Source organism: Chlamydotis macqueenii, chromosome 1, assembly GCF_036417535.1.
Source record: "Chlamydotis macqueenii isolate bChlMac1 chromosome 1, bChlMac1.mat, whole genome shotgun sequence".
In the NCBI taxonomy this organism is placed as follows: domain Eukaryota; kingdom Metazoa; phylum Chordata; class Aves; order Otidiformes; family Otididae; genus Chlamydotis; species Chlamydotis macqueenii.
In genome coordinates this window covers 122,352,429-122,378,814 of record NC_141556.1, presented here as the reverse complement: position 1 = coordinate 122,378,814, position 26,386 = coordinate 122,352,429, and the positions used below count along the sequence as shown (strand labels likewise).

Below are 26,386 nucleotides of genomic sequence, written 5' to 3'. Positions count from 1 at the left end.
TAATGTGAGTTCATATAAAAGCTATGCTAATATTGTATTATTGCTGTTTTAGTACATGTGCTGTTGAAGTAAGTATGAAGACAGGATTCTGCACTAGATGGACTGTTGGTCTGGCTTTTCACAGTCATCTTATTTTATCTTTGTTGGAAACTTCTCCCCTGTTGAACTCCATAATCGTGTATGCTTTTTTCGTCTGCCTTGTGTTGGCAGAATATACTCATATTCGTTTGTTGCCTCATAATCCAGTAATTAATGGACTTGTGGGATTTTTTGAGTGGTTTTGATAAACCTGTTGCAGAGTTCGGATCTTATATGGTTGTATAATGTTTTACTGCTACATGCCTCCTAGATTACCTTTGAAAAATCCATCTGTGGTGTGCTGATGGGTGTGTTTTCAAGTTGTAATGTCCTTACCTTATTTATAGTTGATAGACTTAAAATAATGCTGTAAATTCAGTCTAAAAGCCAATATCATATCACTGCAAATTATGGAGATAATGAGAGGCTACCACCAATAAGTGTACTTAATATTACAGCAGTTCACGTTTTATGTTGAATTTTGTGTTACTTGCACACTTGTGAGAATTGATTTTTAGGTAGAGCTTGGTCTGACTCACAGGAATAACAAAAGCGTGTTGAACTATATTTGAAACAAGTGCAGGAGACTGTGATCCAGAGTCTCAAATCTCATTCTGTTACTACACAGAAGGAATAAATTTTGATGAGTTTATTTATGCCTGCTGCACCTTGTGCAATGTAACTGTAGTGTGAAGCATTACAGCAGTAAGGAGAATAGAGTTGAGGTTCTGCTGCTTTTAGTCTACCTGGGTGTGAGAGGGACTAGCATGAAGTTAGCAAGCCAGGTCTTTACATCTGGAGAGGCAAGAAAATAAAATTAGCAAGAGCTGCAAACTTGATTTTATTATTCCACAAAGACTTTGAGGTTTTTCAAGTTACCTCACAGCAAAAAAAAGTTTCAAACATATTTTCAGTATACTGTATTTTTTTTTTCTTAGCATAAATTAAGAGTCAGGTCTGTGTGGTTTATCCTACTAGCCTGCAAATAGACTAACAAAAAAATTAAATTTTATGCCTATAACTGGTAACGCTTAGTTCAAATGTGCTTTCCCCCGTCTCTGCTCTGATTCTAATACTCCTTGTCATCTCCTTGGCTTACTTGCTTGCCTCCTGGTTCTACTTTTTCTGCAGGTCTGGGTCTTCCTGTCTTCAGCTGGCAGAGACTCCGCTTAAGGAGCTCTTTCACCTGCTTTGCGTGTGGAGAGGAAGGAACCACAGATAAGAGAGGAAGTCCCCTGTTTACTGCGCCTTCCAGTCAGCACGCCTGGCCCTGGCTTTGCTAGCTGGGGGAGCTTATTGGCCCGTAGCTATTTGGTGCTAATTGTCCAAGAACTTGAAGGCAATTGCAGCTTTTCTATGTGCTGAACAGCAGCACAGATCTAGCTGTTTAGGAATTTTTCCCTGTAAGCCACATGCACATCGTGAGATGCTGGTTCTCCATCTGTGGCCTAAAGACAGGGTAAATAATCTGTCTTGCACATGGAAGTGTTATTCATGTTTGCAAGCTTAAGCATAACCTCCTGTTGCTTGCACAGGACAGGCCACAGGCAGTCCACGATGATGGGTTTTAGTTTTTTTGGATATAACTAAATCAGTGTCTGCAGAAAGCTCTGAAAAATGAACCTTTTGTAGAACAGTTGACACTTTAAAATAAAGGGATTAAAAAGATTGACATTTGGGACTGACTTACATGCTACCCTTTGCCTTTTATGATTACTTGAAAATGTCTTTAATTTAAATTTGATGAATTTTTAAATGTTCTTAAACTCTCTCACCTTTGTATTTTTTCATCCTTCCCAAACATTCTCGGCAGAGGGCTAATCACTTGTTCTCTGAGTGACTGGCATGATTGAAATGATTATTGTGTAGAGATGCTGTGTATTGGGTGAGTAATAATGGGGGAGGCTGTTGTGCTGGAACATGGAGTAGGGATGAAATGATGATGCAGTGAAGAACGTGCTGTCGTTCTGGGCTTGCGTAAACTGTGATCTGTCTACTTTCCTTCTCTTCTCATTCCCCCTTGACGAAGGCTTCATTTCTTACTTACATATTCCCTCTCGCTCACTCCTTTATTCTGTCTGAGCTTTCATAGGCTGCTTCTGTGGTTGTGCCCACTGTGCTCTTTAGAACTTTATTCAATGTCAGGCTCTGTCATGCTTAATTCATAGATTTTTGTTTTGTTTTGCTCTTTTCCTTGTTTCCTCTCTAGGGGAGTTGCTTGTTCATGGTGACACAGTTTTGACAGGGATTTTTCTGCAATGTATGGTGGGGTTTTTGTGTGTACTAGTGAAAACAAGTGTAAAAGTGTGTGCACCTTTCCACATACCCAGTGTTGATGACATACTTTTTCTAACAATGATTACTTCTGGTCTTTGGGACCAGTACTTGAAAAATTCCGGTGTTCTGTGGAAATAAGCTTTTTGTGCATATAGAAGCATTCTTGTTGACTGTAGTTTTCACACTGATATATTCTGGCAATTTAAATATATTTTATTATTAGGCTATTGAGTCCTTTGAAAGTGAGAGCAGAGCTGCTTTGAAGGTGAATTTAGCCTTTAAACAAAGATTACATTAGTGTCAGTGAAATGGAAGATACGGGTATGCCCCATTCATCCAAAACCTTAAAAAGAAAAAAAGAAGACAGTCAACTTTTTACTGTTAAGACACTGTCTTTTTGATGATAAAATCTTGAGTGACTTTGTCCTGAGTCACTGTTGGTGCATTTTCACAGTCTCAAGTTGGTTGTGTTTTGGAAACTATATTGCATGTAAAACTACTCAGATTCCTTTGAAGGTTATGCATTAATGTATACTTGAAATTGATGATGTCTGCCCCTGTAAACAGTATAGGAATTGATTCTTCACCTAAGGCTTGAATTATTACAGCTTCAGTTGAAGAGTCAGATACTTAACTTAATAAAGCGTCATCTTCTGTGGAGTGAATCCTGTGGAATACAGCATGTTCCTAAAAAAGTAAAAACTTCCGAGCAAGTATCTGAAATGTATCTAATGCAGTTATTTCTATCATTATTTCATTTTAAATGCAAATCTTGGAGTAATCTATCATAAGGAGATCTTCAAAGGTACTTGGTGTATAAATCACATACACATGCTGGTTTATGAATGGTGCTGATAGTCTTTAAACTTCCTGATGTAAATGCCAGACTGTACCTCAGGTTTTTTTTTTGTTGTTGTTGTTGGTTTTTTTTTTTTTTTTGAATATTTTGTGCCAATTCAAATCTCTGGTGATGGAGTTCATACCTTAGTGGGTTTATAAAATGCTTTCTAACAGTTTGATTGTTCAAAGATTTTTAAATCTAGTTTTAGTGCTTAGAGATACTGATTTAGTCACTCTGAAAAGTAGTATGGGTGCAACACAAGATGAATACCAGATTGAAGATTTGGGTTCCATACAGTGGAATTCCACTTATGTTGTGCGATTTTTAGTTTTCAGTCTTCAGATAGACCTTTTTAAGGAATAAGATGGCCATTAGCTATCTTCTGTGATGTTTGGGACTGTCAAGTGTAATCCACAGTGTAAGGGTAGTGAATTGTGTATAAGTTTTGGTTTTTTGTTTTTGTTTCCCCCCCCTCTTTTAAAAAAAAAAATTGAGAAATTCAGCAGGTTTAGGGGATTGGCTTTTGAGCATAAGTATGCTGAGGATGTGTGTTGCTTTTCTTGGAAGTGTAGTGATCAATTTTTGAGGCAGTTTTTTTTGCAAGTCCTTCTGTTGGAAGGAATAACAGCATGATGGAATTGAGAAGCACTTGTGATTTAGGCTGTTGGTTAGTGTTCAGCCAAGTCAGATGGTGGTGTGGCCCCAAACTCCTTGATACCTTCCTCTAATCAATTGCATTCTTCTTTATCCAGTTATTTGTTTTAAATCACAAAATCCCACTTGTCTACATGGAGTAATACTGTAGTTGTGGATGAGGAAAGGATAGGTGGAACAGAGTTCTTGATGCATAGGTGGAAGCTTAGTCACTGTCAATCTGCCTCTGCCCTGCTGTGAGTCATCCTGATGACTTTTACCTTAAAAGTGAGGTTAACTCTGGAATCTGATACTTAAGGCACTTGGCATGCGTGTGGACAACTCAAATTTAAATCTTTTTTTTTGAAATTAGGCAAAGCCCTGAATCCTGGTCTTTATATTTTCTAGTTCTGTATTATCCTTGCAAATACATAGAGATACATGGAGAATTGGCGTTAAGCTTGATACATCCGTGTTTTTCCATTTGGTATTTGTTAATGTCCATCTCTATGTTGGATGTCAAATTTGATAGACTTCGGGAAGCATTATTCAAAAAGGAGATCTTCTGTCCAGCTCCAGGAGAACATTAGTGAAAACAGTGCGCGTTGATAAATTGCATGGCTATTTACCCCGCAGCTATGGGATTCTTCAGGATGTGTTGCCTGTGAAAATTCAGTACAAAGTTTAACTTCTCAGAAGACTCAATTGGCAAGTTCCTGAGCAATGTTTTGAGTGTATTGTCGTTTTACTTGGCATTTAGCACATATTATGATGCAAATACACACTAGTAGCTAAAATAATTTGAACTTGTCCTTTGTGGTGCATAAATACCAATTCTGAAATCTATATGAATTTACCGCCCACGCCTGTTATTGCTGAGTAGTGCAAGTTGACGTTACTGCTTTCCTGGAATGAGGTACACCAGCTCTTCCATTCAGAAGTGGTATTGATCGTTAGTTCTGTGACTGCATCCAGAGGACTGTATTCCTCTTATTTCCTCATTGCAATTCTTTTTCATTCAGACTGCCGCATGAGATTGGAAAGGTAAGGGATAAGGCTGGGTGTTTGCAGGCATTAGCAGAGGAGAGCTATTGATGGGAATTATTGTGGCACTTGTCAAGATGTGCACTGGGCATAAAGTTCTTCTCCAGAACGTTTTTCTATGCAAGCTGTTTTTCATGCACATTTGGGTATGTTCTAGGTTGCTCACTTGTATATGTGAGCAGCATCCCCATTGTCTAAGCATAATTAGGCAGACACAAGAGGAGTATATGGCAAAAGAGAACATGGTAGCATGGGGTGGTACCTGTATGTGAGATTTTGGTGATGTGATGTCTTTGTGGGACACCCTTCTGGGTATACTGGCTGCGCTACCTTTAGAAGTACCAGCATTCTGAGACTCTTTGAAATAATGATATTTCAGTATTTGAAATGAGATTCCTTCTATTTAGATGTTTGGTTTCTTTAATCCTTTGTGTCTTAATGTACATATACCAATTTTATGTCTCCTGTGGTGCTGAAAACTCCATACTTCTCACCCTATTAGCATTAGGTTTTTACACTTTCTTTGTAAACAGCTCCTGACCCATTTTCATCTCCATTCTTCTAAAATAAACAATCTTTTCCTTATATTTTCAGACTAAGCTACCCACAATATTTCTGAAACCGTGGCCCCCTCTGGTGCGTGAACTCTTTTGGAACTGAGTTTTAGACTCTGTGCAGGTTTAGCAGAGCAATTGGTGGTAGTTTTTTAATATTTCACAGTAACTTCTATATCACCTTCTATTCAAACAGCAGCACAGAAGATCATTCTGTTTAGTCCAAAACTAAGTATTTTCACAAATACATGTTTATTGTGTCAGTCTTTGTAGACATTTCCTTATGCATATGTATGTACATTGTTCTCACTTTAATACTTCTTTTCAAGCTTCTTTATTCATTGCTTCATTGTCATCTTTATGCTTGATAGCTGATAGTGTTACGTATCCAAATATTTGTGTCTTGATCAGGAGATCTTTGCATAAATAAAAATTACTCAGATTTAAACTTTGGGTTTTTTCCTTAGGTAAACCAGGCAGTTATTAATGCAGTCTCCTGTATTTAATTGGTCTTTTTTTTTCTTTCTGTGTTGATTTTAGTTGTATTTCCAAAGTTATTTACCCAAGGAAATTGAAACCAGCTATTTATTTGATGTATGATATCGTACTAAAATCTATATCGAAATCTGTAGCCTCCTAGATACAACTGGTTTAACATTATCAAGAAGATAAGTTCATCTATCAAAGTTAACTGTCTAAATGTTGTGAAGTATGACACGCTTGCACCTCAGTTGTGATGTTCTGTGTTGGTATAGTTAAAAATTACTAGAATAAAATCAGATTTAGTAATCTTAAATTTTAGTGTGTGGTGAACTATTCATTAGCTCTAGAACAATGGCTAAATTAAGATACCACAGTTCTATTTTAAGTGGAATTATTAGGGTAAAAATAATGAAAAAAAATTCCTGTATTCTTAGAGAGAAATAAACCATTTCAATAGCCTATGAAAAATCTACAGCTAATTAGGGAATTATTATTATTATTATTTTTTTTTAAACAAACCACACAGGATTTGGAATGATGAAATTCTCTGCAAAATTTGTCATAATCTCCAGACTCTTCAAATTATGAAATGTTTTCAGAGAAAAAATAGCATTCTGTTTGCTGATAATTTAGCATTTGTTTTAATTTCCTGTGTAATGTAGGTGTGTCTGTTCGTACATACCCATCTATATTTGTAAGTATATCTTAACTGTATTTAGAAGAAGTAACAAGGAGGGAGGTTGCATCCTAAATGTGATCTCAGAATTAATACAGAATGATTCACTACATTAACTCCAGTCAACAGATTTTTCATCAAAATGCAGTTGGTTATGGACACTGTCGTTTGTAAAGGGCTAAGCTTCCTATAGTTTTCTTTGAGATGCCTGCACTATTAAGTTTACATCTGTGTGACAGAAAACACTTGTAAAGATTGTCTCATATTGATAATAAATGTTCTTGATTCAGTGGTGGCATGTTATTTTTTCCCCTTCTGCTAGAATGTCACTTTTCTCCATTTATCATTGATTTGTATTTATTTTATTTGTATTCTGCTCTGCAGTTCTGTACTTTTTTTTTAAGTATTATCTCTCATTTTTCAATGAAAATTGGCTCCAGGAAGAATTATTTCTAAGTTACTAATGTCTCCTGTTCTCTAATTTTAGTATTTGTTTTGGTGATGCTAATTCTCTAGGTATCTAAGTTTGTTTGTTTTTTTTTTTTTCCTGTTTGTTTCTTATGGTGGTAGTGTGGTTCTTTCACTCCAGTCTCAAGTATTTTTGATTTGTGCTGTTTACCTTTCAATTAGTTTTCATGTTAATTTTCACTTGTAAACTTAAAAATCTTGCCTTACTTCTACTGTTTGCTGCTTCATCTCCTCTCTTCTACTTTCAGATTATACTGAAGATGTAACAAATATTTTTTTTCAAATGATGACTGTGATAAGGTCCTAGATCACAGTAGTGAATTTAGAGAAAATGAATCTTGTTATCATCAAGCTATGCATGTGTGCAACTTATTTTCTTCTTTATTTCTTGCACTATTTATTCTTGTGTCCTCTTTAATTAAGCAGTAATCAGGGGAAAATAAGTAGGCTGAAATTTATGATACATTTGTTGAGAAGTTAATGAGGAAGATCAGTATCCATTGTTCTATACTACTTACTGACCCTGAAATTATAAGGACTTTTGATGATCTTAAATATTATTAGCAGATTAGAGTAATTTCCTGACATTCCAATATACCATGGAAAATTTGCAAGAACAAGTTGAAGAGCCCAGTTCATGTTTTTCTTCTTGAGGCCTAAGTCTTTTGGGGCATGAGCATGTTTGTGTGGAGCACACTGTACTTTTAACACTGTTATGGACTATAATATATAAAAGCCTCAATATTTTAAATACAAGGAGAGTAAATGTGCTAAGTTGAGAGAAATTTTGTAACACAATATGAGCTTCACAGAAAGAGCATATAAAGAAGCTTTGAAAGCTGTAGTGGGAATTGATATTGAGTAAGAAAGTAAAGGAAGAGTATTGTGCCATCCATATGTAATATGAAAGCCTTCAGTGGACGATCTGCTGGGTTAATATAGGTTATCTTCAGTCAAATATGAATTGTGTGCTTGTCTCTGCAGAAGTAAATGAGATATTATTTTAAGTAATTTACAGCCCAGGAAGTGGTATTTATCCAGCCAATCATTGATGGGAGGGGAAAAAATAGTTTAACTTCTGAAGAATCGAGGCTAGTCTTCTTTTTTCCTTGCTTAGCTGAAGGGAGCCTTGTTCACACTTCTGTTGTTGCAGAGCAGGAGCTAGAACTGAATTGGAAGGTTCTTGGGATGGTAGTTGTTGTCATTGTTACTAGAAAAATCAAGTGTGTGTTTTGGTGAATTGTGGCATGGAGAAAGGAATGGAGGAGGAGGTTTTCAGAACATCCTGTTTTGATAGTGGGGTGGGAAGAATAAGCCCAGCAGGTACATAAACTTCTGCTTTTGGGGTCTGTAGATACCCCTCAGACTGACTAGTAGTAGATAAACATGGTCATGACTTCGGTGTCCGGCACTGTCTACGTACTTACTTTCTTTTCCAGAAGGGTAAAATATCCCTTAAGAGCTAATTAGCATTTCATTTCTAAGCGTTGGTGTAGTATGTATTTCATTTGTGAAGAGTCCACTGGTGTGTCTCTCTTCAAATTTTTTTTCACATGGAAATTTTTTTTAATGCTTCCAGTTCTCGTTGCCTGCTTGCAAAGCCCATCCATTCAGGTTATTGTTTCCTAGAGAAACAAGAAAAAAAGCAGGAACTGTTTCTCCTCAGCACCACCATGCACCTCGCCCCTTCCCCCCCACCTCCCCACCTGAAGGCTTATCTACATATACACATGTACAATAGTGTTTTCTGTTGTGAACTTTAAGGTTCTAGGAGCTTCTTGAGGCTTTGAGTTTCTCATTTTACACTGTGTTGTCTGCATTAAAACACTTACTTTTTGTTAAACAGTTAATTTATTACCCAGTAAAATTCAATTTATTTATTTCACTGTACATTCTGCCCAGCTGTTGCCATGCTAACAATTTATATTGCTAATTTTTTGGGTTTCTGTGGTTACCACTGTTTTTTCTATATTTTAAGTAAAAATGTACTGACTCAGTGCACTCCTGTTTTCATATCATTACTATAATAAAGAATTAATAATTAACATTTTGTCGTATTTGGCCAATCAGTCCTGCTACTTTCATCTTGACCAGTCATGCTTGTCAAGAGTAAGAAAGGACATAATTACATCATCTTCTTTATAAACTATATTAAAAAAGCTATATTGATTTTTTTAGTACAGTTGTTTAACAGTAATTTGAATTTGTGCTGTAAAATACAAATAATTGCAACCAGTGATAATGGTGAAGTTTCTTTCTTCTTATTAGTTGAAGAAATAACACTGCACTTCGTTCTCCTTTGTGAGGTAGAGATGTAATATGTATCAGTGACTTCTGTATACAATATTTAGATCTCCGATTTTATCTATTGAATATATATTTTTTTTATTACAGTGTGGAGTTGCTTTTGTTCATGTTAGTTTCTTCAGGGGGAGGGAGTGAGGGAGAACATTGTTCTTACAACAGAGGGGAAAAAATATTCCAGTTCCTCTCCCTCTGGAATAATAAGTAGTGAACATACAGGGATTTGGTAAGGCGTTTTAAAGATTATAATGGAATTATTTTTTCTTTTTGTGAACACATATGAATGTTTTGCTAGCTTTTTCCAAGTTGTCAAATATACTAAGCCTTTTTCTTCTTCACTATATTGTATTTAAACATGTCCTAAGGACTGGTGGTTGAATTTATGAAATCAGATTGCCCCCAGTCATGAACTATGATGTCATAAGAGGGGGTTTGTAATTGTCAGTCAGAAGTGTTGACAATAGTGTATTATTTCAGTTTGCATTTAATCGAGTAGGTAGCAAAAAAGCCATGAGCAGTATTAATTTTTGTGTCATAAATCAGCTTATTTTCCTGCAGCCATTACTGTATTTGTTTCCTGCTTCTGCTCTGGTTGCCACACTGCTAAGCAGCTGCGGGTGATTGTTTTGCCAAGTTCCTAAATGCTTTGGGTTTCACTTTTATCTTCATGCAGCCTTGAACAAAGTGAAAGAAGTGTACGACGTTGTGTAGCAATCTTCCTTTTCATTTTAGGGTCTTTCTCTTTCTTTTTAATTTGTTAATACTAGCAGTTCTCAAGGTTGGCTCCATTGAGTGCATTTAAAATCCATACAGTGTGGAGAAATAACAATACTTAAAATCCTGAAGAGCTTTTAACTTCCTTACAATTCTTAGCGTGTCAGGATGATTTAAATTAGTTGCACAAGTGGTGCCATAGGTGGCCTTTGCAGTTATAGATCCACTGAAATGAGATCCTTTGATTATTCCTTCAAAGAAACAGTATACAGATACATGTAGTTGTGATCTTCCTTTTCACAATGCTTTGTATCCATTCCTTCAAGTAAGAGACAACTTCTTATTTATACAGAAAAATACCTGTTGCTTTTGTGAGATGTTTATGGAGGGTTTTGGTGGGGAGGAAAGTTACTCGACCAAAACCAAAGTTGGATAAATCAGTTTGTCTAGATGAATCTGCTCTGTTTACTAGGAAGAACAAGAGCCTTGTACTGATGAGTCTGCTCATCCTTCGGAGACTCACAGGTTGACTTTGGTGTTCCCACTGAGGAAGTAAAGCTTGCTTTTAGTTTCTGTTTCATTTTGTTAGAATGTGCTAGAAAAATTTTAAAAACTCGTGTGAAACAACCTTCACAACTCAAGTTTGCATAAATATAAGTGTTTTCCTGGTAGTGTTACAAATAGATTACAGATCAACCGAGAGAGTGTACTTAATTGTGTAGTGTAATTACTCTGACTGTAACAGTTACCTGTAAGGTAACTGTTACTTAAAGGGGAAGTTCTGTTTCGCAGCTCTGGTGTCCTATGCCTTGCCTTCTGCTGGCGTTAGTAAGACTGCTTAGCAGTATTTTTAAAGTGTATTCTAAGGCAAAGGGAAACTCTACTTTGTTGCAAATGGATTGGAGTTGTATGAAAGACCTGGGCACAGCTTTTTGTATCTCTGCTATATATAGCGCTTGAGAGACTTGTGATACATCTTTTAATGAGGATTTGCTTAAAAAGAGGCTGGGGAAATGTTAAGGGTCCACAGATGCTTAGCTGTTTATGTACATGTGATTTATAATTTCCTTGAACACCTAGATGGAAAAATCTTGTTATATTTGTTCATAAAGTCAAGTTCCCTTTGAATACTTGTAACCGTCTAATTCAGGAAATAAACTACCCTAACTTCCTTTCCAACAGTTTTTAAGTTGCCTGTTGTGGTAGCAGTTTCTGTATGCTCTGAACAGTGACTGAATTGTAGAAGACAAACTATTAATTTAAGAAAATGTCATAGTGTGAATATTCTTTTCAACAGCTGCAGCAGATATTGCATATAATCAGAAAATTGTAGGCCTGTCTGCAAATTAATCTGTGGTGGTAACATTAGGGGCACCAGAAATAATAGTGTTATGATTTGTACAAATCGAGAGATGAGACCAGAAAGTGGGGAGAGGAAGCAAAGCAAAAAAACCCCAAGATTCTGCATTAAAACATTTGCAGATGTCAATAGGTTCAGCTGGTGAGCCTGAATGTTGAGAATCGATTCATATACACATAGTGATTTTTAGAAACTCACTTTGGACTTGTGTGCTTTGCTTCTGATTCCAGAGATCGTGTTCTTTAGATTGAGAGTTCACTGACTGCAAGAAGTATTCATAGTGGTGGGAGTAAAATTAAATGAGTAGTAGCTTTGATTAACTGCCATCAGAATTCCAGTCGTCCCAGTGCAGTTTGCTAAGGCAAAACTTGCAGCACGAATGAAAAATTCTGCAGCAATTCTTTGATGTAGAGACACATACTCATCTCAGTTTAATATCTTCATAATATAGCCAAATAGCTACAATTTGAAATACGCAATTAAAATGGTTTTATAAAATAATTTTAATACCACATATACACCTAATAGATTTAATATAGGTGTTACTCATTTTGCTGCAGTTTTGCAGCAGCATAGCTTTGTTTTTATCCATCAGAACTTTATTTCTGAAATCAGCTATAAAATAAGGCTTCTGAGGAGTTGGAAGTAAATGAAAGCATATGTAATACATCTCAGGCTTGGGGTACAAACTGAGACCCACTCATCTGGTGGCATACATGGCTTTGTGTCCATTGAGTATGGCAAATCCTATCTTATTATGGCTTACCAGTTAAAAAAAAAAATTAAAAACTACCGTAGCAGGGTAAAAATGACAAATTAAAATAAAGATACAAAATACAGATTAGATCAGTAATTTGATTTCTCCACAGCAGTGTTTAACTATTTCTTAACGTTCCATCATTTTATTCTTGGCATTTCTCATTTTGATGATTATTACACGTGTACACAAAGTAAATTATAAATATGGGCAAGACTACTAATTTAGTATTCGGACTTCAGTATTCCAGGATAGATTGATCTTTTTTCCTCCCTTTTGAATTACTAGTTTTAATAAAATGAATTAATGAAGCTCATCATTTTGGATTAAGTATTAAGGTCTTTGATTACTTTAATAGATTAAAATCAAGCAGTTCATAGTTGCAAACAAATTTGAAACATAGTCAGACTATGAGTTAGTGAAAGTAATGGATTACTCAGCTGGAATTAGAATTCATTGGAAGTCTGTCAAGCTTTTGAGAACAGCAAAGTCTACTGCAGGTACAAAGGACCTTCCTTCCCATTTAAATTTATTGTACTACTCCATTTCAATGACTAGTATATTCAGAATCAGGAAACTTGAAGTTCAGAAAGTTGGGAAATCAAATTTATTTATTTATTCATTCATTCTCAAACTGTAAATAGGGTCATGAGGTAAGAATCTAATAGGCTAAAGATCGTGACTACTATGGTGAATAGATGGTATCTGTTCAATTTATTAAAAATGTGTGTTTGCAGTGCAGAACATACTTTGTGTCTGCTGCTTAAAAACTTCTAGGGCAACTTTTCTTAAAGTAAAATTCTTTTCTGATTGGATTCATGTTTCTAACTTTAGCTTTACTTAGTCTACAGTAGCTGTGTAGTAAGTAGAAAGTAGTGAACTGCATTTTATGTCATGATAGAGGTATGTGAAAAGAATTAGATCTTGGAAATACATGTTAAATTAGATGAATTGCCTAAGCAAGCATGTTCAGGTGGCATATTCTTCAGTTTAACAAAAACTAGTGAAATAACGAGTAGAATGAAATGTGAATGAATCCTTTAGAAAAAACAAGCAGAATGAAAGTAAAATCAGAGGTCTGTCTTTCTTGCAAATTGGAAAGAATAAATAAATCCTTCTGTATTTCGTTGATTTTTAAATTAAAAATCATCATGTATGTTGGAGATTTGTCTTGTGTTTGGGAAATTGAATGTTTTTGGAGTCCACAAATAAACCAGAGGAAACTTATTGTTCATTTGCTGTCAATTTGCATTAGAATCAGTGAACTTCCGAATCACTTCTGCTTAAATAGTACCTCTTATTTGAAAAGTAATGCTAGCTACGTTATTGAGAGTGTTTTTAGACTTCTTGCCTTGCAGACTAACAAGAAACTTTGTTATTTCTTCAGAAAATGTATTATATGCTTTAGTTCAATACAGAGTTTTGAAAATCTTGTATTTCTTTTTCCCAGGCTGTTCGCTGCTACGAATCGCTAATTTTGAAAGCTGAAGGAAAGGTCGAGTCTGATTTCTTTTGTCAGTTAGGTCACTTCAACCTCTTATTGGAAGATTATCCAAAAGGTAAGGTTTTTTAGTACTTCGGATGAATGTGACTGGGGGACTGTAATTTGATGTGGGTGACCCAATAGAATGAAAACCATTTGGATAACTCACTGTTATCTTGGTTTGTACTGTATTTCAAAGCCTGTAACAGAGTAAGACTGATGATGTCTTTACGAAAATAGCTTTATTCTAACTTCTTGGGTTTTTTTTTTTATATTAAAAAAACAAACAGAACACTTCTAGTTCAGGTATGAATATTCAGTTTCTTTATACAGTAGTACCACACTGTGTACCTAATTCTTCTAGTTCATTATTACATGACTGTACAAGCAGTTGAACCCATACCTCTGAAGGTTTCCTGTGGGAGGTGGGAGACACAGATGCCTAGGATTAGAGCCTGTTTTAATGCTTTCCTGTATATCCACGGTCTCAACAGGTAAAGCTAGGCTGAAAGTGTTAATTCAAAAGCAAAAATCTGCACTTAAAGTGTTTCAAGTTCTGTTTTAAATACTGAGTGGAAGAATGTGAGTAGAGACTTAGGGAGGTGGAGTGAGTGTGATGGTGGGTTTTTTTTAGGTCTCTGCTTCATCAGTCTTTGAAATTACTTACACGTGTTTTGCCATCATTGCAGCCAGTGAACATGGAACCTTATGTACGCTTGTGCTTTGTTGCTTGTGGGTCAGTAGAGCCCATTTTTGGTAGCTGTGTGGATTCCCAAAGATGCTCTGCTGTGTTATTAACTGAGACATAGGGCTAGACCTTCAGCTTGCCCTGTTTGCACTTTGTGTCACGCTGACTGTCAGGCCCAGTGACTGACAGCTACCTCCTTTCCAGTGATTGTGGGAGGATGGATGAGTAGAAAGCCTTGGATCTTACTCTACCTGGCTAATTGGAACAGATCAGAATGTTTAAATTTTTTCCTGAGGTGTCTTTTTTTTGTTGTTGTTGCTTTTTAGTTTTAATATGAACGCAGTTCTGGTTGACTTTGTGTAAGGAAACAACACCCTCACCCTGCAAATGTATGCCTCCGCCCCATTCCTTTTTCCAAACACACAAAAATGCTGATTTATAAGTGCCTTGGGACGTAGAAATAGGGAAATTAATTATAATTGATAGTACTTCAAAAGCACTGCTTGGTGATTCAGGCTAGCTGTGGCTGTGTACTGTTTCATAACAGTGTGTCTATGTGTCCACTTGTTCACTATGTCTGACATAAACCAGTGTGAGTTAGGGTTCCTGGAAACTTAACCTCACCTTCATTTTTCAGATGGCAAATGTTTGAATTTGATGCTACTAGAGAGGAATTTGCAATTATCTAAATTCAGTATGTAAATTCAGAAGGCTTTGAGTGATTGAGGCATCTGTCTCTTTCTGTTGAGTACATGGGGAGCTTAGGGATCTTGGTACCCACAACTTGTACCAACATCTTAGGAACCCACAACTTGTACCTACATCCTGTCCAACTGGTGTCACATAACCACTGATGTTCCCAATTCCAGAGACATGGGAAAACCTGAAGGGAATGTGTCAATACACTGACTGTAGAATTTACTGAGTAATAGTCTGGTCCCGTATCTTTTATTTTGGTTTGATTTATTTTGTTTTGTTTTATGAAAATTCAGCCACCCCCTCTGCAAAAAACTTACACTGCAGTTTCTGATTAGCCTCATACAACTTAGTGTGATGGGAGTGCAGTATGGCTTTTTGGATATATTTTACTTAGCAAAGACAATGCAGGATTGTTGGCTGGCCTGTATTAACTCTGCTGTTGAGTTGATAACAGTTGAGAGTGACAGGACCAGGCATTGCTATGCATCAGAGGTGAGGTTTACTGGTGGAGAGTCTGCTCTGTACTGTGTATGTAGTTTTAAAAACAAGCATGAAAAATGTAAATGGTGGTTGAGAATACCAGTTCTCTGGAACTGTAAACAAGTGTGAGCAGAATTGTGTGGGAAGAAACATTTAGGCATTAAAAACTTGAATTAAAATACTTAGCATTTTCTTAGATTCCTGTTTAAAGTCACATCTCAAGCCTTAAAGAAGTCTCAAGAAGTGAAAAAACTTTGTTAGTAATGAAGTAAAAGAAAAAAAAAAGATGTATCTGTATTTTCTAAGAAATGGGGTAGCAGTGAAAAATAATACTGGAGGAATTTTAATTGATGGGAAAAAGGAAGTTAAAGGGGTTTTTTAGTAAGTGAGAGACACATGTTCTTGTTCACAACAGCTGTTGAACTGCAATACCAAAGACTATGAAAGTATTATCCACACTGCAAAAAGTCATAAGTGTTCTATGATTAATTTACTGCTGTTACTTGAAAGAAGTAGAATACTGGTACATTGCATTATAAATTTAAGTAAAAATAAATTTTATTCCATTCTATAAATTATGTTAATTTAATTATCATGCATTCTAATTGCAGTTATAGTTAAATTTTAAGTACTTGGGAAATTAAAAGTAAAGAGAGGTCAGAAATGTTTTGATCTCCCTAGTATGTATTTTATCCAATTTTTAAGTCCTGAAGTTCCAGAAGCGTAAAAGGCTGAAGCAGGATGATCTTCAGAACTATAGATCTGTCTAGTCTGAAGTTAGTCTTGGACATAGCTGTAGAGAAGTTGGTGTGTTTAATAAATTGGGTGTAATTAATAAAATATCACAAGGTAGTAGCATGGCTGATGGTGAAGAACTTCTTTTTCCTTCAAAGCCTTTTATTTATTCAATTAAGTATCTTGTACACCTTTATATTTAATGTAGAAAGATGTGTCTGTCTATTAAAGGCAAATATGATAGTGTGCTTTGTTTAAAAGTGTTTGCATTACAGTTTGTGTGAAGTAGAAGGAAATTGTTAGTTGATTGCAGAAGCCAGAGCAGTGATCAAGATGAAGCAGTGCTTGGTTGATACAGATCTGTTAGGTTTCATGCATATAGTTTCTTTGTTTTCACCTGCCTCATTTTTTCACAAACGTGTTGACGAATGTGGATCATTCAGTTGAGTGTATTGTGTGTTAGCATTTTCATGTAACTAATACCTTGTTCTGAATGTAGTTAAAAAGATGGCAGGTTATTTCTTTATAAGTATTAGAACTTGTACTCCAGAAAAGAGGGACCTTGAGAAAGAGTCCTGGCGGGTTACTGCATGTCATTATCGAAACTTACCAGGCAAATACTTTCCTTGCTGCATGTATGCAGGAAATAGCAGTTACGGGCAGGTTGCCTTTGAATGTGGAGTAACTTAATGACTGATGCCTTGTTGAAGTCTAAATACATCTAGCATATCTATTTATATTTTAAAAAGAAACCTATTAAATGTTGTAGTAATTTCCCTTTAAGTGCGTTGTGTTTTCTGTCACTTGTAGCCACTGAAGTCCAGATTTAATATGCTTTTTTTTTTTTCCTATTTTTTTTCATTAAAAAGAAGTCCTTTTCTCCAACAAAAGTTGTGAATTTACATCAGAAATTACTTGGTTAGATTCTTTCTTCTATGGATTATATCTGAAGTTAAAGTATCACAATATTTTTTTCCTAGCCTTTAAAATATCTGAAGCTAATCTGCAGCTTGTAGTTTTCCCAAAAGGCAGTATGTTTGAATTGCTATTGCTTGCCAAAGTGTTTTCTCTGCTGCTCTTAGGAGAAGGTCCTAGGCAAGGTATCAGCCTTTTTGCAGTTTTTGAATACTGTGAGCCACTGATTTGTATTCAGATGATTGTAACAAAGGCAGATTGATTCAGTGTAGCAAGCATGCTAAAGGGTGGTTTCTACTTTCATGCTCTTGCTCAGAGAAGAGAAGGCTCGGTGGAGACTTTATAGCGGCCTTCCAGTACCTCAAGGGGGCCTAGAAGAAAGATGGGGAGAAACTCTTCAGCAGGGCCTGTTGGCACAGGATGAGGGTAATGGTTTTAAAATGGAGGTAGATTCAGATTAGACATCAGGAAAAAATATTTTACAGTGGGGGTGGTGGAACCCTGTGACAGGTTGCCCAGAGAGGTGGTGGAAGCCCCATCCCTGGAAACATTCAAGGCCAGATTGGGTGAGGCTCTGAGCAACCTGATGTGGTTGAAGATGTCCCTGCTCCTTGCAGGGGGGCTTGACTAGATGACCTTTAAAGGTCCCTTCCAACCTAAACTATTCTATGATTCTGTGATCGTTACTGGTCAGAATTTGGCTTCAGAATTTCCCAAAATGAGAATGTTCACTCTTCCCAGTCAAAACTATTCAATTTCCTCAGTAGCATTTTCTTAACTCTAATCTGATGTCTTCTTCCTTTTTTTTTTTTTTTTTTTTTTTTTTTTTCAATGAGGCAGCTATTTCCCAGCTGTTTGATTGTTTCAGGGGTTTCCAAACCCGTTATTCCCTGGGCATGTCTTTAGTGGCACCCCCTGTCTGCTTGTTGCTGCTCTCAAATTTGTGCTGGCACAGCTGAACATGCAGCTGTGTGGGGGAACTGATCCAACTGAAAAAAAAAAAACAAACACGCAGAAAGAAGTGATGTAATTGCCCCATAATGTGAAACCTCAGCCTCAGGTTTTGCCAGAGGAGGTTGATGAGTTGTCAGGTAGGCTTTTGGATGCTGGCAGCATTGTGAATCCAGCTAGCACTCCATGGTATTTACCTGTGAACTTTGTTAGCTACTGCATTTCTTGGGAGGGCTGGGATTTTAACAAAACTGTTGTGCTGCTGGTCTTGGAGGAAACTGCTGCTCCAACTGCTAGTTGGAGGTTTTTAATTTTTTTCCAAGACTCTGGTTTCGGTAAGGAGTACAGAGTGTAGACAATTATCTTTAAGGCTTGGGTTCTAGTTGAATGGTGTTTAAGGAGCTCATGGACTCGCATCATTTGTGTTTTCCTTAGGGATCTTTATATCTGTTTTGTAGAAGGGTCATATGTATTGCCTGTGACTTCAAGGACAGCTAATATTTGCACAAGTGGAGACATACTTCTATCATTTGCCTCCTTGAATTGCTATTCTCTAAGCAAAATTCCTGTAAGTAGAAGTAGATAACACAATTCATGAATTATCTGGGAAAAGCATGCAGTTATTCTCATCATAGTTACTAAAGCACAATAAATAGTGCACTAAAATAATTCTTACTCCTGTACTCAAGCAATGATCACTTTTTAATATACTATATCAGAACAGTTTTAATAATTATTTTATTTGTAGATAATGATTGCATCATCAAAATCACTAGTATAAAAATATTGTAATTTATAAGATAGTGTTAATTAGTCCAAGGACATTTTTTAGCAATTGTTAGGCTAAAATTTGAAACCAAACTAAAAAAAAAAATAGAATGTCTATTGAGGTGCTCATTTATTAAGATACAGCCTAAAAACAAAACTTAAACATTTTATTGTTCTGGTGTAAAGTTGTTTGGTTGTGAGAACAGTTCCCAAATTCAACACTGTTCCTTTGTACTTAACAATTCCAGCTCTGCAGATAATTTCTCTGTAGTGGTTAATGTCTTAGGCTTTTAGGACTTTGAAGGAGAGTATTGTCATGAAGAAGCATTTCAATGTGCTGTGAGGTACAGAGTAGGAGGAGTCATCTTACAAAGTATAAAAGAGAACTTCTCAACATGGATAGGATTGTGCTGCTTGTTGCTGGGCTGTCTTTTACTGTTGAGTCCTGAAGAACTAGAATGAATTTTAAGTAGCATACCAATCTGAACAAGTTGAGGAAAGATGACTGGGATTGCCATGACCTGGGTCATGGCAATCCCAGGCACAAATACAGGCTGGGCAGAGAATGGATTGAGAGCAGCCCTGAGGAGAAGGACCTGGGAGGGCTGGTGGACGAGAAACTCAACAGGAGCCCGCAATGCGTCCTCGCGGCCCAGAAGGCCAACCGCATCCTGGGCTGCATCAAGAGGAGCGTGGCCAGCAGGTTGAGGGAGGTGATTCTCCCCCTCTACTCTGCCCTGGTGAGACCCCACCTGGAGTACTGTGTCCAGTTCTGGAGCCCCCACCACAAGAAGGACATGGACCAGTTGGAGAAGGTCCAGAGGAGGGCCACAAAGATGATAAAATGGCTGGGAGCACCTTTCCTGTGAGGACAGGCTGAGAGAGTTGGGGCTGTTCAGCCTGGAGAAGAGGAGGCTCCGGGGAGACCTGATAGCGGTCTTCCAGTAGCTCAAGGGGGCCTACAAGAAAGATGAGGAGAGGCTGTTCAGTAGGGCCTGTTACGATAGGACAAGGAGTAATGGTTTTAAAATAGAGGGGGGTAGATTTAGATTGGATATTAGGAAAAAAATTTTTTACAATGCGAGTTATAGAACACTGGAACAGGTTTCCCAGAGAGGTGGTGGAAGCCCCATCCCTGGAAACGTTCAAGGCCAGGTTGGATGAGGCTCTGAGCAACCTGATCTGGTTGGGGATGTCCCTGCTCCTTGCAGGGGAGTTGGACTAGATGACCTTTCAAGGTCCCTTCCAACTCTAACCATTCTATGATTCTATGACTGTGTTTCAAATAGGTGTGATTTTTAGATTTTTTTTTAAATTTTATTTTGTTGTTTGTAATTCTTAATAACTGGCAGAAATGGTCTTGCTTCTTTTTAGAGTAGTTTATTTCATGTTCAGGATGCTGTTGTTAAATTTTGAGTCGTTTAATTTTGGGCAATTCAAACCATTATGTGACATTCCTATAGAAAGAAAAAGAATGTAATCTTAAGCTTAGATAGTTAAAATATTCTTTATAGTGTGTGTGTGGGGGTGGGAGTTAGTGGTAGAAGATTGTTATAGAATACAGCTGGACCATTTTTTTTTTGACTGGTTGTCTGAAAATGCTCCTTTTGAGCAGTGTTCTAAATAACACTTAGTTGTTAAAAGTTATTTTGCAGAGTATGCTCTTTGAACAGTAAACTTCTTGTCAGACTCATGTCTCACATGTTTAATACTTCCTAGTCTCCTGTGCAGTTCATAGTTGGACATGATCATGGCACAGTGGGCTTCTCACCACTTTGTTGCTGCATTGTATTTCCAGATGAGGATGTGTTGCTGTTAATAAAATTACTTAGAGGACTATTTGGTCATTTTTCTTTTTTAAATGCATGATTGTGTTCCATTTGTGAGTCTACTTTCTTTCTGCGTTAAAAGGGAGACATGCTTTAGGCTTCTTTCATCATCTCTTTAATACTTTCGGCACAAATATCTGGAGGAAATGGAGAAAAATCTCTTTCTTGAGGCATTGGAACAAAAGACCTGAGCTGCTTGATAACCCTTTCAGTTGAAGAAATTTTTCCTAATATCCAATCTAAACCTCCCCTGGTGCAACTTAAGGCAATTTCCTCTCATCTTTTCACTTCCTGCTTGAGAGAAGAGACTGAAACCTGCCTCACTACAACCTCCTTTCAGGTAGTTCTAGAGATCAATAAGATCTCCCTTCAGCCTCTTTTTCTTCAGACTAAACAACCCCAGTGCCTCAGCTGCTCCTCTTAAGACTTGTTCTCTAGACCCTTCACCAACTTCCTTGCTCTTCTTTGGATGTGCTCCAGCACCTCAAAGCCTTTCTTGTAGTGAGGGGCCCAAAACTGAACACAGTATTCAAGGTACGATCTCATCAGTGCTGAGTACAGGGGATGATTGCTTTCCTGCTCCTGCTGGCTACACTATTTGTGATACAAGCCAGGATGCTACTGGCTTTCTTGGCCACCTGGACACACTGCTGGCTCAGACTCAACCGCCTGTTGGCCGGCACTCCCAGGTCCTTTTCCCCTGGGCAGCTTTCCAGCTAGTCTTCCCCAAGGCTTAGTGTTACATGGAGTTGTTGTAACTCAAGTGCAGGACCCAGCACTTGGCCTCGTTGATTTTCATACAATTGGCCTTGGTCCATTGATCCAGCCTGTCCAGATCCCTCTGTAGAGCCTTTCTACATGCAAGTAGATCAATACTCCCGCCCAGCTTGGTCTGCAAACTTACTTAGGGTGCACTCAATCCCCTTGTCCAGATTGTTGATAAATATATTAAACAGAACTGGCCTCAATACTGAGCCCTGGGGAACACCACTTTTGACTGGCCACCGACTGGATTAATTCCATGCACCACAAATCCAACCATCCAGCCTGGATTTTTTACCCAGTGAAGAGTCAATTCTGTTGACTCAGCCTTGGAATTTCTTCACCTTTTGATGTCTTTAATTTTCTGACCCAGCAGTCTTAATCTTTCTAGGTTAAAAAACTATCATGGATGAAATCTGCAGTATCTCATAAGCTATTTCTGTAACTTGTGTATGTTTCCTAGGTGTTTAAGGAAGACTTATTTCTCCTGGAAGCATTGCCAGATTTTAAGCAACGCATGTGCCCTTTCCTTGCTTTTTTTTTTTTTTTTTTTTTTTTTTTTGTGCGGTTCTTCAGCTAATTTTCTATCTCACTTTTTTTTTTTTTTTTTTTTTTGCATCAGATAAGCACTAAGAAATGTTAGTACTTGTCATGGTTTAACCCCATATGGCAACTAAGCACCACACAGCTGCTCACTCACCCTCCCTACGCCCAGATGGAATGGGGGAACGAGTTGGAAAGAAAGGAAAACTTGTGGATTGAGACAGTTTACTAGGACAGCAAACAGAAAGATAATAATAATAAAAATTATTAATTATAATAGTGATAATAAAATACAAAAATATATAAATATACAAATATAAAACATAATCAAATATATGAAATGTGTGATGCACAATTTCTAACTGCGTGGTAACCTATACAGCCTGTCCCAAGCAGTGACCCCTAATAGAACCAAGAGTGATCTCAGAACAGTGATTTCCCAAGCAGCCATCTTGGAACCACAGTTTCCTAAGACAGAGAGAGGGAGGGCACTACCCACTGACCAACCTCCAGTTACATACTGAGCGTGACATCTGTGGCATGGAATACTTCCTTTGGCCAGTCTGAGTCAACTATACTGGCTATACTCCTCCCAGCTGCTTGCACTTCCACATTAGCAAAACTTGAGAAGCTGGAAAGAGTCCTTGATCTCTTAGCAACAACTAATAACATCGCTGTATTATCAGCATTCTTCACTACCAAATCTCGCTCCATCCCAGCTGAAGCTAGGACAGTCCGTGTTTAAAAATTAACATTAAAGAAAGAAATTTCTATTTAAGAAAGCAAGTATTGATTTACACAGAAGAGTACGGAGCTTCGAGTTTTCTTAAAGTTCTCTTTTCAGGAGTATAATCAAATTGGTGCTTGCTTTTAACTTTGTAAAGTTCAGTAAGGCAAAAATCTGTTAGTCACGTTTAGGGTTGCGAGGTGCCACTAGATGGTGTCAGTATCTAGTTCACTTTTTCCTTACTCAAACACTAAAATACTCAAACTACTCCATGTTTGTATCACTTTCAAAGGCCTCTTAAATTTTCAGGTGCAATAAAGTAGTTTTATTAGAGCAGATTATACAAGCCATCCTCTGACTGTGTGATTTGTGATTAGATGTGCTAAAAGTGATAGGTAGGTAGATGTCATTCAGTCTAGACTTTTTGCTCCCTATTTTCACCTTACTTGTTTGTTTACATTATGTATTTGCACTCTTGGTATGAAGAGTGATTGTCTGTTGTATTACTGAAACAGTTATGTATTTTGTAAAGTTTCACCATTTTCTTATGAGATTAAATAGCTTTAAAACAATAACATCCTGAAACCACAAATGTGGTAATTATGTGAAATCTATTTTGTATTATCGATGTGAAATCAAGGAATCTTAAACAGGGGCCAGTAAGAGACCAGTATCATCCCTGTCCTGATTCTGAGGTGTCCCTTGACCCTCGTCATAGTAAGAGAGAAAGGCAAACTCTTAGGAAGTAAATAATAAAGGCTGTCAGTGTTAAAGTAAGTGCAGAGTGGGTAGTTGTGGTTGGCTGTGAATACCTGTAAGATGAAACCAGTAGACTATGACTTGATGAACTCATCGAGGGTCAGCTCTGCACTAGGTGGCAGAGGCTTAAAGACAGATTATGAAGGGAGGGTGAGCTGAGGAGGCTTCTTACTGTCCAGTAGCTTTAATTCTTCTGGTGGAAAAACGGCATTTTTCTTTTCAGAGCTATTTTAGGTAAATGTTCTTTTATTCTCATCAAGCAATGTAGCTGATAGTGATTGATCTGAAAAGCTACATGTACCTTTGGAGCATACACCACCTCCACCCCCATCCACCACCCCCTCCATTCAGGGTGTGATAGTAAATACTGTGTGTCTGATGCACAGTAGGTTATACAGTTTTCAAGAGTCTATTAGTAAGGATTACTTGCTAGGCAAATAATGTAAATTGCCAGGTTTTGGAGAGAAATGTTGATAGGAAGGGTGTAAATGGGTACAATAAGTGATGAAATACTAGGTAGAAGGATGGAAATAGCTAACTATAATGAGCACCTTTTTTAGGAATTCCGGAGTCACTTGTCCAGTGTTGTTTTGAATGTCTGAATGTGGTATCTCAGCTTTGTGGTTTTAAGAGAGTTTCCTGTGGTTGTCTAGATCATTTTTGGAGTATAGTTGAGAAAGAAGCAAGAAACGTTGTCCTACTGTTAACACTTAGTCCTCTTCTTTCTGAGTCCAGACATACTTTTTTTTTTTTTAAGATGCTCAGGAGCGTTTTGCATGCTGAGAAAAATAAGTTTCTATGTATTTGGCCTCCAACAATTCCATATGTTTAAGAATTTCAGTGGCAAACTTTTAGATTGGAAAAAGCTTACTGATAAATTCCTAATCAGAAGATTGTCTGCAGAATTCTGCTGTGCCTAAGAATGATTTCAAAGAACTAATTTAATTATGTTTAAAAAAGGACATATTAACTGAAATGGAGTAATTTACTTGCATCCATAAAAAAAGAGAGTTGACCCAATGTTGAAAGAGGGGCAGTAGTTCATAGAATTTTTTTTCTGATGAAAATTGTCTTACCTTGGAATGACTAGTCTTGGATGAAAAGATTCAAATTACGTTTCAGCCTCTAGTGCTGTTTTGGGGGTTTGGTGTTTTGGTTTTTTTTTTTTTTACTACTGCTAATGTGATGTGTGACACAAGTGACTTTCTTTTAATTCTTTAATAAATCAGAAAATATCATCCTATAATTAGAATCATAGCACTGATGAAGCACAGCATGTGTTTCAGATAGGGACTCATGTAAAATTTTTGTTGCTCAGCAGATTCACTTGTTCTTTTTTTTCTTCTTAATCTAGAATGAAGTTTGTAATTTGAGGGGTTTGCACTCATTTGCTGTAGTTACAAACTTAAGGGAGAAGTTGTTTGCATTTCTATAATACACTTTTAAAATAAGATACTCTCTCTCTACACCATAGAACTCAGGATGAGTGTCTGCTCACCGGTGACTCGCTCAGGGAGTAGAAAGTAATGAGTAGGGTTCAAATTTATGGTTCATGTTCTACTGCTTTAAAACTACTAGGCTGGTTTAGTTTTTCAAAAATATTGTTTTCATAATTTGTTTTCTAACTGTTTCTTATATGCAAGGTTCTTTTTAGGGATATACTTGATTAGGCATGTTTCATGTGGGCCCTGGCAAAAAAATGCTCTCTTTAACACCTTTTCTCTGTTTTTCTGCCTGTTCCTTCAATCCTTTTCAGCAGAGCTTGAGTGCTTGTGGAGCAGATGTTTAATCTAGATGTAAAGGGGGTTGAAATAAACTTTCACAGGTAACTAACTAACTGTAGGCTGAGCATTTGTTAAATATTGAAATTGTGCATCAGTCACAATTTCTAACTGTGTAACTTTTCATGAAGAGGAAACGGATGTTTAGCTCCTGCATAAGGGATTTCTCCATGATTCATTGTTGCGCGTTTTCAGCACAGCACTGAAAATTTTAGCGTTTCGCCTTCAAGATGTTAAGTAGAATCAGAGTACTGTTACTCTAGAAGGAAAGGCTGGATCCCTAGAAGAGGTTGCTGAACGCAACATTAGGATTGGGCACTTCAGATACTTAAGAGGAGGACTTTAGTGTTGTCTTTGTCCCTTTGGAAGAGTAATATGACCTTCCTTAGAATGAAGGCCTTTTCTTCTTACTGTGTAACGATGAAATATGCTTCAGCAGTCTGTACTTTCCATGTACTTGTTTTCAATTGTAGCATGAGCCTGGCATATAAAAGCAATCATTTCAGCTGTTACTGTGGGAAGTTGCTAAATTTTACTGAAGAATAGAAGAGTTAGAAAATAAAATTGTGTGCAGACATCAGCACTAACGAAAACTGGTGGAATATCATTGAGCAAAGACTCCTTTCTTTAATATAAGAACTTTTTCCTGCGTTAAATAGAGGTGCTAGAACTTACCTGTTGCTTCTCTGTTTTTGGATTTTTTTTTGACTGTTAACTTTTTATAAACTTACTAGAAGTATCTTAACTGCTATAGGGAAACATGTATTTCAGTTCTGTTGTTTAATGGATATGCTCATGTGGGTACTCCTCTGTTCTTTAACAGCTACACTGAAAAAGTTCTCCCTTTCATTTTCCCAGTATAAGTCCTTAGCATTGTATTTAATGTTCTTTTCATGGTTTTATTTTATTTGTATCCCCTGTATAATTGACTGCAATAGTTACTTTTTTAAAAAAAATACTAGATTACAGGAAATTATTATTTTCCTAAACCTTGCATAATATGGTGCCTTTGATTGCAGTATTTGTAATCTGTTTTAACCTTTAAAATTAGGATAGGTACTGCTTGAGTGGAAAAAA

General features: G+C 37.0%; 1 protein-coding gene across 16 annotated transcripts in view; it reads left to right on the top strand.

Moving 5' to 3' along the window:
- The window catches only part of KDM6A (lysine demethylase 6A), a 161,907-nt gene that overhangs the window by 21,755 nt on the left and 113,766 nt on the right, over positions 1-26,386 (top strand). For all 16 annotated transcript variants that reach the window (XR_015261036.1, XM_086766217.1, XM_086766183.1 and 13 more), the window contains exon 3: positions 13,640-13,748. Coding sequence is in view for 15 of the 16 variants with exons in the window: in XM_086766217.1 (XP_086622343.1) it covers positions 13,640-13,748 (109 nt within the window). In the remaining variant the exon portion in view is untranslated. The remainder of the gene's footprint in view (positions 1-13,639; positions 13,749-26,386) is intronic.